At 38.5% G+C, this 11,501-nt stretch overlaps 2 protein-coding genes across 2 annotated transcripts; one reads left to right on the forward strand and one right to left on the reverse strand.

The window, feature by feature from the left end:
* Nucleotides 279–3,700, forward strand: LOC109849418 (uncharacterized protein At3g03773-like). Its single transcript, XM_020419245.1, has 6 exons — nucleotides 279–387; nucleotides 1,960–2,143; nucleotides 2,205–2,367; nucleotides 2,465–2,499; nucleotides 2,593–2,650; nucleotides 3,262–3,700. Exons 1-6 carry the CDS (start codon nucleotides 383–385, stop codon nucleotides 3,363–3,365), a joined length of 549 nt encoding a protein of 182 aa, XP_020274834.1. The 5' UTR covers nucleotides 279–382; the 3' UTR covers nucleotides 3,366–3,700.
* Nucleotides 3,805–11,316, reverse strand: LOC109849417 (probable F-actin-capping protein subunit beta). The gene is made up of 8 exons (XM_020419244.1): nucleotides 11,074–11,316; nucleotides 10,067–10,137; nucleotides 9,862–9,975; nucleotides 9,641–9,723; nucleotides 9,477–9,550; nucleotides 9,235–9,354; nucleotides 4,150–4,245; nucleotides 3,805–4,054 (listed from the first exon to the last, which is right to left on the reverse strand). The coding sequence occupies exons 1-8, from the start codon at nucleotides 11,200–11,202 to the stop codon at nucleotides 3,971–3,973; spliced, it is 771 nt and encodes a 256-aa protein (XP_020274833.1). The 5' UTR covers nucleotides 11,203–11,316; the 3' UTR covers nucleotides 3,805–3,970.

The following is an 11,501-nucleotide window of genomic DNA, read 5'->3' on the forward strand; positions in this document are numbered from 1 at the left end:
AGAAATATGATTACTATTTAATTATGTGGCTAATCATCTAAGTAATTAAAATATTGGAAATCTAGCTCAATCGTGTACATAGTTAAAAATCGGAAAACTAGGCACCAGGTGGAGGACTTTATTCTAACGTGTGGATAATTGGGGGAGCTAGTCATAATTTTCCAACCGGTTCATGGAAGCCCACGGCAAATCGGTTAATAATTGGAGGTGCTGTTCATAATTTTCCAGCTGCTTCATGGAATTCTCTAGACCTCTTCAGAAACACCTCTCGCCTTCGTGCTCCTATATATATATCCTCCACCATCTACTCACCGCTTTCCTTGCTGATTGTAGCTTCTTGTGTTAACCCGGCAAATATTTTAACCAAAAAAAAGGAAGAAATATGAGGTAAAATCTTATCCCGTCTTTGTTTTTTTTTTATTCAAACAATCTCTGTTCATATTTGCTCTACGTGTCAATAATTTCAGAGGTTTAGGGTTCTAGATCTAGTGCAAGTCATGAAGAATTGAGTTAAAATGACTAAAATCACCCATTTGATGATTTAGTTCTGATGAGTTGTGTGACTTTATTTGGATATCTGTATCCATTAAATGATGATTTAGTTCTTGATTGTCTCAGTGTATTGTGGAGAGGCCCCTTATTTGTTCTGTGCACATTGAAAATCATCCATATAGTTTAGCTACGAATAATTTCATACGAACGCGGCGGGTCCCAAGTGCAAATAAAAAGTTGGGGGTTTTCTTTAACAAGAAATCATACTAAAATAGGGTAATTATACAGAAACCATTTTGTTTTTCCTCTAATCATTCTGAATTTATACAGAATCAACAATTTTTTTTAATATGAAATCGAACACAAGACCCTGGGAGCCATATTGGAACCTCCTGATCATGCGGGTCACCCGCAATTCCTATATAGAATCCGCAATTAAAGTGGGGTTTTGCTGTAATTAACTAGGGTTTTTATTGTAATAAACCACCGTCTGGTCAAAATTTTCATTGAAACTCTAAAATTACCCATAAAAAATCACGCGACTCATTATTATTTTTAGGAAAAATTTACAAAATAGTCTGTTTTTGCTAATTATTTAGCAAAATAGACCGTTTTGCTAAATAATTAGCAAAATAGACATCTTTTTGGTCAACAGGCCAAAAAGAGGTCTATTTTGCAAAACAGCTCAGAAAACATACGGGACTAGTAGTCCCGTATGTTTTAATCACGGATTAGTGAACTCAGAAAGTTTCACAAAACATTGAGATGAACTCGGAAAACATACGGGACTACTAGTCCCGTATGTTTTCTGAGTCACTAATCCGTGATTAATTTGGCTCTAAACATACGAGACTAGTAATCCCGTATGTTTTCTGAGTCTTGTTTTTCAAAATCGATCTCTTTTTTTCAAAAGAGGTCTATTTTGCTAAATAATTAGCAAAACGAATTATTTTGTAAATTTTCCCTTATTTTTAGTGTTTACGTCTTGTTGGGATACAACTAGCGGTACTTTGAACTTGAGTTTTTAAAACTTATTTTTGGTCGTTTTAGTGAAATTTGTAATTGAAAGATGGTTTCCATATGATTACCCAGGGGGGAAAACCTCAAAGTTTATGTATAACTAAAAAGTTTATGCATAACCCGTGTAGTACAATTAACCCAAGATTGTAAGAAAACCAGAAAAGGCTTGTGTATCCAGTTGTTTTCTTGGGTCTGAGTGGATTTCCATCACCCTTTAGGATTTGGTAATGTGAAGTTTCTTTGATCTCTTATTTTATCTGTTTGACACTTAATTCCATCTTACTGAAATGTAGCCGTCTTGTGATTGCATATATAGAAGCATTTTTTTCCTTTCATTTCCATAAATGGATGGATCTTCTGCATACTCATTGCTAATGACTTATCCCTTGCAAGACATGCTCTCTCTCTTTAATGATATTTTGACTTTGTATTATTTCTCTTTGTCAGTCGACATCCACTTACAAAATGGGCTCAAAGATCTGACAAGGTCTTCATCACAATTGAACTCCCTGATGCCAAGGATGTAAAACTCAAACTGGAACCTGAAGGTCGCTTTTATTTCTCTGCGAAGAGTCCTGACAACACTCCCTATGAACTCGATCTTGAGTTGCACGACAAAGTTAATGTTGAGGTAAGCGTTTGCTAAAGTTTTTGATCATATTTCTCCAATTAATGATGAGTGTGTATTGTAGGAGAGCAAAGCTGCAGTTGGACTGAGACACATATGTTATCTAGTGAAGAAAACTGAGAAGAAATGGTGGAGTAGGCTGTTGAAACAAGAAGGGAAGCCTCCAGTGTTTTTGAAAGTAGATTGGGATAGGTGGATGGATGAAGATGATGAGAAGGAAGGCAAAGGTGAGCTCTAAGTTTCTCTATGTTTCGCGTTCAAATTATGCCCTGATTATCTTCGATATTAACTTTAATGTGCTTGTTGAACCTTTTACTTGGTCAGTTGGAGACATGGATTTCGGTGATATGGATTTTTCGGTATGTAAAGGATGCAAATTGTGCATCTTTTTGCTAGAATTAGATGTATCACATTTTATTTCATGAACTGCTCATGGTTTATTCCTTGTGCAGAAGTTGGACATGGGCGATGGAGATGATGATTTTGATGTTGATGCAGACAAACTAGCAGGTTAGTCATTAATATAGGGGTTTGGATTAATATTATGATTTTATCTGAGTTCTAATAAGATTTCAGATAACACATCACTACCTGACTTATCGAAGTCCTTGTGAGATTTCGGATAATACATTGTGGCATGATTAGGTGTTGATTGCTGTAATTATTGGTTTCCATCATCAATGTGTTATGATCTGGGTGTATTGTTACTTTGGTTGAACTTTGAAGGTTGTTGCTTTCTGTAGTTTCTCTTGAAGTCCCTATCCAATTATAACAAAACTCATTGGATAACAAAACTTTGAAGTTGTGGTGAGGGTTGAGGCGTTGAGGGTTAGTATTTTTATATTCTAACATGCCCCCGCTAGTTGAAGGTCCTTTATATGGGTTAAAATTTGGACTCATGCAACAAAGTTAGCTTTTGCAAATATGTTTTAAATTTGTGGCTGCTGAGATTTAAATCTGGGTGGCTGATATGCTCTTAAAATCTAACCAATTACACCAAAACTCGAAGTTGCGGTGAGAGTTGATGGTTATATTTTTATATTCTATACTAAGAGTTTCAACTATTTATAAGTATGGAAGAAATATTGTTTCATTATGCATCACTTATTTATGTTGTGCAGAGGATGATGGAAAGGGAGATATGGAGGCAGAAGGTGAGAACAAGGCGAATGAAGAGACCTCAGCTGCAGCTACTGCTTCAAGCGAGTCTGAAGGGAAGGTGTAGGGAGGTTTACTCCACTCCAAGAGTATTTTGTGGTCTAAAGTGATGATCTCTTAATAATGTCTTTTGTGTGTCTGGAGTTAAATTTGAATAGAGCAAAGAGTTGGTATGTTACTCCGATGAACCATTTCCTTTTGTGGTGAAAGTTTGTTAAAAATGTTATTCTTGGTTCTGCATATTTGAGGAGTATTATGGACTCGTTTAAGTACTGCCTTCAGATTGTACCCATATAGTCAGTCAGTGGAAACTTTGGTTTTAGCGACTTCTATCAATGCTTCATAAATTTCTTCGAGTCATTTTGTGTGAGCTTCACGAATTGCATTCTAACATTCCTACTCTGAATTTTAAGTTAGTAAGCATTTGATGTTTAGGGATGTTTTCTTTTGTGTTTACTTATTCCTATCCTTCACAATCCATCTCTGATAAGAGAGGAAACTAGAGAACTGGGAAGCGAACTATTTGTAAAAAGTACGCATTCTGTTGACATAAAAGCACAAGGATATCGTCATCTGTACTGATGTAGCTGATACATGTAGTAGGCTAGTAGCTCCTGAAAGTACAGAACCTCCGCGATGTTTATGCCTCGTACTTACTACCCACCAGCACTATCAGCTCTCTGGCATCCTGTGTTGTATCACTTCAGGTGGCGGTCGCAGAGTGCAAACCATTTCCCTTGTCTTGCCAAAATAAACCTGTAAATTTGGAAGCCCATGGATGGTATCTCAAGTACTCGAGGCTCCAGTTAATATTCGCAAATCATTGGAATGAGGAAAGGGGAAGAATATACCTGATCCAGCGAGTTCCTAAGCTTACCCTCCATCTCCTCTATCATCTTCCCCATGTTACATAGATGACCTTCTTCGGTTGATAGGTCCATACTCATCTGTAATTTGGAACTAGGTTAATCACTATTGGCATGAAAAGTATCGAACTTTGCAGTAGTAGGCAAATACAATAGGATTAACAACCAGATAGGTAAAGTAACCAAAGAAAAATGTGCATTCTTGCGTCGCGCTGAGAAACATTCAACTAGTGTCCATCTGATTGAGCACCTCAATCTGCATTTTGATTTTATTACAAGACTCAAGGATCTGCTTTGGTACATGCAGCTCTATTAGTAAAATATTTAGGATTTCATTTGGTACTGATGGCAGATTGGTTTATTGCTTTCTCAGTCTAGTTCTGGTTCCGTGTAATCTTGTTTACCTGATTACACTAGTTTTCTTCAATTTTGAGGACATAGACTTTCTCAATTATTATTTTCTATGACAGCGTCCACCTGCCACAGGCTATCTGCTTCTCCCTCCAGTCCATCTACTTGCTTGTTTCTAGAACGAATCTCTCTTAAGCCTAATTAAACTAGGGGTGGCAAACGGGTCGGGTCGGGTCATAGTTGACCCGACCCGTATAAGTGTGACCAACCCGACCCGTTTAATAAATGAGTCAATGCGATCCGACCCGTTTATTAAATAGGTTACCCGACCCGACCCATATAACCCGAATGACCCAAAGTTTACACCATCTCAATAAAGTTTTCTTTTATTTATAACACTTTGATATCACAAAATATGCATCTCTTTTTAACGTGGATACTCTAGAATTAGCTAAATGCGTCGTACAAATTACTGAAATTTGAAACAATATATAGAGCACATCAGTGTGAAATTGAACTCAAACTCTGGGTATCAGAGTGTTAAAATGATATTTTCAGGGTATCAAGATGGAGACTCTGAGTATCAAAGTGTTAAAAGATCCCCAATTCCTACCCGAATCTCAAGAATCAAAGCACCAGTCCATTTCCTCTATTCAATAGAGGAAGAAAAAGCTGCAACGTAGTACGACGAGCCCACGTGCAAAGGCGAAGGCGCTGCCAAGTTCAAGCAAGGCCTGAGCTTCTCCTCCTCCTCCTCTGATCCCTTCTCTAAAAAACCCTCGCAGTTTTCCCTCTCCAACTTCGTTCGCGCCTCAAACCCTAGCTCGACCTCTGTCAAAATCAGCGAGCAAAAAACCTCATATTTGCCTTCCTCCAGCCCTAAAAGAGATGATCGAGAGGATCGAACGCGCGTTCTTGGTAGTATCCATGATAAGCTCAGCAGAGGCAACAGCCAGCGACGACGATCGCCAGCCGAAGACTCTGGGTATCAAAGTCTTTACTGTTACAAAGTTACACCGTGAGCTGTTCTCAGAAATAGGGCAAAAGGATTCAAAGAAAGAAGAAAGAGAACAGATCTCATCAGAGATCCCGCCCCCTGGCCCCCCGACGGCGACGGAGCCGAGGATGAGGAGGAGATGACGGAGCCCTCGCCAAGAGGAAGCGTGGCCACCTGCCCAAATCTCAGGCGGTGAAGAAAACGCCAACGTCAATGAAGAAGGTCCTTTTTTTCAACTCAAACGGGTCAGTCGGGTCAACCCGAATTGACCCATTTAATAAATGGGTAAATTTGGGTTGACCCGTTTATGACCCGACCCATATAACTTGACCCACACCTATTATAAACGGGTCGGGTTGGGTCTGGTTGATGGGTCGGGTCATAATTTGTCCCCCCTAAATTAAACCATATGCTTTGCATTTTCAGCTGACATTTGCTTTATCAATTTTCTCAAACGGATTTTCTCATTCTTTGTCTTTTTGTTTCCTCTTCGACTCTCTTTAAAAGAATGAGAAACAATCCCGAAACAAATAAAAAAATTTAAAAAAAAAGACATGCAAAATAATGAATTCCTTTTTAGCTTTCACCGTTTTATCCACCTCCTTCCCTTGTTCTTTTAATATTTGATTGGTTACTTGATTTTTATCTATTCTGAACAGTTCTTAATATCTGTCTGTGCTCAGCTGCAAAGGTAAGCAAGACCTGAAGTTGAATATGGATCCAACCCGAAGGGGTCAGCACTTGTGTTAACATACTATTAGTTCTGTATGTTGATTATTTCATGAACAATTCGAACAAAATTTAGAGTATTGGCCTTCTCTGACATAAAAATTTAAAATTTGCAAAGTATAAACCCAAGAAAGCCATCTTAATAAAATGTATGGCCTAACAAGGGAGGCAAGTAACAAAATTCAGCATCCTGGGAACTGTAAGAGATGTTTCCTACCAGAAACAACTCAATTGTTAAAAACAGTGGTTTCGACCAGTTCGCAGCCCAAATTAGAATCAGTTTTCCCAAAATAGAAAATGACGGTACACAGATTGGAGGCGGGGCCAGCAAGCTAAGTTAGCATCCCTATTGCAGTGGTCATCTTTAAAAAGAAGGCAGCACTATGAAATAACTTGTAGCACAAGGTATAAAAGGAGAAATTTCATAGCACGATGATTGATAAAATGACCTGTTATCTCTAGCATGCCCATTGTGATTTCAAAATGCATCACAAGGTTCAGAATCAATTGCAGGTCATGCAAGGCTATGGTGACTACAAATGACGAACATGCCCTCATGATGAATCAAAGTTTAAGTATTGTTAGACTAAATAAGAGTTTATTTTGGAATGTCGAGGTAACAAAGGCTTAAAGGAGCTAGATAAAGAAGCCAACAGCCTTTTGTTCGTCATAAAGATATGATTTATGGTCTCAAGTCCATAAGACTCAGCTAGGAAATAGAAGCTCCATATCCTAGTTTAGAAAATAGTACCTGTCTTCTGATTGATCCTGACAAATTGAAAGTTCCTGATGGTTTGTTTTCTGTGGTCAATGATAGCATCACCGTACTTGTTAAACAATAATGAGCTGCTCCCTCATCCTCTATCCCCACCTATTAAACACAAATGAGATTAACTAGAACTCAGGACAGAGGAGTTAGCCAAAATTAGAAAATTTAAGGAAAATTCCACCATTTGAAGAGAACTATAAGATTCTATTAAAAGTGTGTTTCACCTCAATAACATGAATAGCTTCCCATGAGCCCTCTTGCAAGTAACCTCTTCTTCCATGTGCCTTCTTTGATCCATCTACATACCCATTTTCAATAACATATTAGTGCAACTAAAACTTTTACGGTAGAATGAGAATTATGAGATCATAATCCCAAAGCACCAGTCCATTTCCTCTATTCAATAGAGGAAGAAAAAGCTGCAACGTAGTACGACGAGCCCACGTGCAAAGGCGAAGGCGCTGCCAAGTTCAAGCAAGGCCTGAGCTTCTCCTCCTCCTCCTCTGATCCCTTCTCTAAAAAACCCTCGCAGTTTTCCCTCTCCAACTTCGTTCGCGCCTCAAACCCTAGCTCGACCTCTGTCAAAATCAGCGAGCAAAAAACCTCATATTTGCCTTCCTCCAGCCCTAAAAGAGATGATCGAGAGGATCGAACGCGCGTTCTTGGTAGTATCCATGATAAGCTCAGCAGAGGCAACAGCCAGCGACGACGATCGCCAGCCGAAGACTCTGGGTATCAAAGTCTTTACTGTTACAAAGTTACACCGTGAGCTGTTCTCAGAAATAGGGCAAAAGGATTCAAAGAAAGAAGAAAGAGAACAGATCTCATCAGAGATCCCGCCCCCTGGCCCCCCGACGGCGACGGAGCCGAGGATGAGGAGGAGATGACGGAGCCCTCGCCAAGAGGAAGCGTGGCCACCTGCCCAAATCTCAGGCGGTGAAGAAAACGCCAACGTCAATGAAGAAGGTCCTTTTTTTCAACTCAAACGGGTCAGTCGGGTCAACCCGAATTGACCCATTTAATAAATGGGTAAATTTGGGTTGACCCGTTTATGACCCGACCCATATAACTTGACCCACACCTATTATAAACGGGTCGGGTTGGGTCTGGTTGATGGGTCGGGTCATAATTTGTCCCCCCTAAATTAAACCATATGCTTTGCATTTTCAGCTGACATTTGCTTTATCAATTTTCTCAAACGGATTTTCTCATTCTTTGTCTTTTTGTTTCCTCTTCGACTCTCTTTAAAAGAATGAGAAACAATCCCGAAACAAATAAAAAAATTTAAAAAAAAAGACATGCAAAATAATGAATTCCTTTTTAGCTTTCACCGTTTTATCCACCTCCTTCCCTTGTTCTTTTAATATTTGATTGGTTACTTGATTTTTATCTATTCTGAACAGTTCTTAATATCTGTCTGTGCTCAGCTGCAAAGGTAAGCAAGACCTGAAGTTGAATATGGATCCAACCCGAAGGGGTCAGCACTTGTGTTAACATACTATTAGTTCTGTATGTTGATTATTTCATGAACAATTCGAACAAAATTTAGAGTATTGGCCTTCTCTGACATAAAAATTTAAAATTTGCAAAGTATAAACCCAAGAAAGCCATCTTAATAAAATGTATGGCCTAACAAGGGAGGCAAGTAACAAAATTCAGCATCCTGGGAACTGTAAGAGATGTTTCCTACCAGAAACAACTCAATTGTTAAAAACAGTGGTTTCGACCAGTTCGCAGCCCAAATTAGAATCAGTTTTCCCAAAATAGAAAATGACGGTACACAGATTGGAGGCGGGGCCAGCAAGCTAAGTTAGCATCCCTATTGCAGTGGTCATCTTTAAAAAGAAGGCAGCACTATGAAATAACTTGTAGCACAAGGTATAAAAGGAGAAATTTCATAGCACGATGATTGATAAAATGACCTGTTATCTCTAGCATGCCCATTGTGATTTCAAAATGCATCACAAGGTTCAGAATCAATTGCAGGTCATGCAAGGCTATGGTGACTACAAATGACGAACATGCCCTCATGATGAATCAAAGTTTAAGTATTGTTAGACTAAATAAGAGTTTATTTTGGAATGTCGAGGTAACAAAGGCTTAAAGGAGCTAGATAAAGAAGCCAACAGCCTTTTGTTCGTCATAAAGATATGATTTATGGTCTCAAGTCCATAAGACTCAGCTAGGAAATAGAAGCTCCATATCCTAGTTTAGAAAATAGTACCTGTCTTCTGATTGATCCTGACAAATTGAAAGTTCCTGATGGTTTGTTTTCTGTGGTCAATGATAGCATCACCGTACTTGTTAAACAATAATGAGCTGCTCCCTCATCCTCTATCCCCACCTATTAAACACAAATGAGATTAACTAGAACTCAGGACAGAGGAGTTAGCCAAAATTAGAAAATTTAAGGAAAATTCCACCATTTGAAGAGAACTATAAGATTCTATTAAAAGTGTGTTTCACCTCAATAACATGAATAGCTTCCCATGAGCCCTCTTGCAAGTAACCTCTTCTTCCATGTGCCTTCTTTGATCCATCTACATACCCATTTTCAATAACATATTAGTGCAACTAAAACTTTTACGGTAGAATGAGAATTATGAGATCATAATCCCCTGCAACCAAACCTTTCTTTATTAAGAAACAAGCCACAAATCCATGATTGTCATCTTCCCACATGTACACTGATGAAACACCCCCTTCATAATACCTAAGGATGCAAAACAAGAAAAATAATAGCATTAATGTTTTAGGAACGGGATAGAACTCAATAAAGTAATCAGACTCAAATTCGATTACATTACTATCAAAGCAATGACATTCACAAAGATTAAGTAAAGGACCTCACTGGTCACGGTAGACAGCGAAAATATCATTTGCTTCAACTTCGAGTTCCCTTAACTGGGGATTAGGGATAGATCCATCTTCCAGAGGAGGGTGATATTTGTTTGACCATGGTGACCTGCACGAGATCATAACGATAAAGTGTCAAATGCACAGGCCCTTTAAAGAATTTGAAAATAAAATACCACGATCTTGTTGCCCATTTTCACCTATATGAATCGGCATCTCTGTTGTACTCACACTGTATGAACTCCTTCCCAGACTCTTCATCAAAAAAGACCTGCAAGTACTCAAGATAAAGCATTACAATGGGTGATCAAAACTAGCAACATAATCAAGATAAGTTGTCCAGTAAAGAGATTTTTCATGTAGCGAAATACAAGATTTCACAGTGAAGTTGATAAAATATTATAAGAAAACTAAATTAGGATCCAATTTAATCAAGATCTTTTGAGGGGTAAGGGCCTGAACCCATTTTACTGGGGGAAGCAAAAAAACATGAAAATAAAGGGAAATACAAAGCGGTGTTGGAGGCGGAGGAGATTACCATGAGCTTGAAGGTATTATACGAGGACTACTAATTACATTACAAGAACAGTACAGATATTAGTACCACATTGTGGGACCGTTAGAAATCAACAAGTGATGATGAATCATGAACTCTGCTATATAGACATCTTTCCCTTAAAATGTCCCAAATCAACAACAAGGTCGCCATAATAAATTAGTCCCATTCGATAAGCATATGCTAGAAATCAATCAACTTGATTCAGAACTATATGATTTTTAACTGAGTTATAACAGTTTAAGTCTCCTTGAATCTTAAGTTCCTTTCTCTATAAATGAGATTGGTTTATAACCGGGTATATATAGATTGAAATTGCCAAGTGATAACCCACAGAGGATTTTAACTGAAAAAAATAGCAAAAGCCCCAATAAACCTTTTAAAGAGCTGAACATAAAAATTAAGCAAGATTCATGAACCTAAACCTTAGGAAAGGAAACCCCACTAATTTTAGGAAAATGCAAATTGAAGGGCATTAGCAATAGCATCACGTGCTACAATAACTACCTTCTAGAATAAAACCCTAGTTAAGAGCATTACGAGATGAGCAGGATTCCTTCCACACGAGAACAAATAAAAGAGAACCCAGATAACAAAACCGAATCTTTAAGTAAAACCCTAACAAAGAGAATCAAATCGAAGAGAAGGAACCTGAAGGGGCTGGTCAACTTGAGAGAGGAGATCGGCGGAGTGATGAGGGAGAAGGGAGAGGAGAGCGGAGAGCGCCATTTCGCTCTGATTCGGAGGTATTCTCCTCATCAGATCCATTGCAGCCTCCATTGGATTCCAGCTTCGTCTATTTTAGGATCTCTACTTTTGTTCGGATTTCTTGTTTTTTTTTTTTTTTTACCCCCCTATTTATTTTGGGGAAAATGCGCGGTTTTCTTGATCCGAGTTTCCCTCGCTTGCTGTTGCCTGGGATTTTGTCAAGCTCTCTTTTCTATCGCTGGTTGGCAAAAAGGGCCTTGGAAGTTAATTAATTACGGAAGTGCCACTCGTCAGAATTTTTTATTTTTCTTTTCCCTCTTTTTTTTTGGATGAGGAAAGAGAAAGTTTGACTGTATTTTAGTTTTTTTCTT

This window comes from Asparagus officinalis, chromosome 7 (assembly GCF_001876935.1).
Source record: "Asparagus officinalis chromosome 7, Aspof.V1, whole genome shotgun sequence".
Taxonomy (NCBI): domain Eukaryota; kingdom Viridiplantae; phylum Streptophyta; class Magnoliopsida; order Asparagales; family Asparagaceae; genus Asparagus; species Asparagus officinalis.

Excerpts from the sequence above, each read along its gene's own strand:
- LOC109849418 (XM_020419245.1), top strand. Across the intron at positions 2,144-2,204 it reads ACGACAAAGTTAATGTTGAG|GAGAGCAAAGCTGCAGTTGG; the intron begins GTAAGCGTTTGC and ends TGTGTATTGTAG. Across the intron at positions 2,651-3,261 it reads TGATGCAGACAAACTAGCAG|AGGATGATGGAAAGGGAGAT; the intron begins GTTAGTCATTAA and ends TATGTTGTGCAG.
- LOC109849417 (XM_020419244.1), bottom strand. The coding sequence starts at position 11,202 with ATGGAGGCTGCAATGGATCTGATGAGGAGAATACCTCCGAATCAGAGC. Across the intron at positions 10,138-11,073 it reads AAGTTGACCAGCCCCTTCAG|GTCTTTTTTGATGAAGAGTC; the intron begins GTTCCTTCTCTT and ends GAGTACTTGCAG. Across the intron at positions 4,055-4,149 it reads TTAGGAACTCGCTGGATCAG|GTTTATTTTGGCAAGACAAG; the intron begins GTATATTCTTCC and ends CCAAATTTACAG.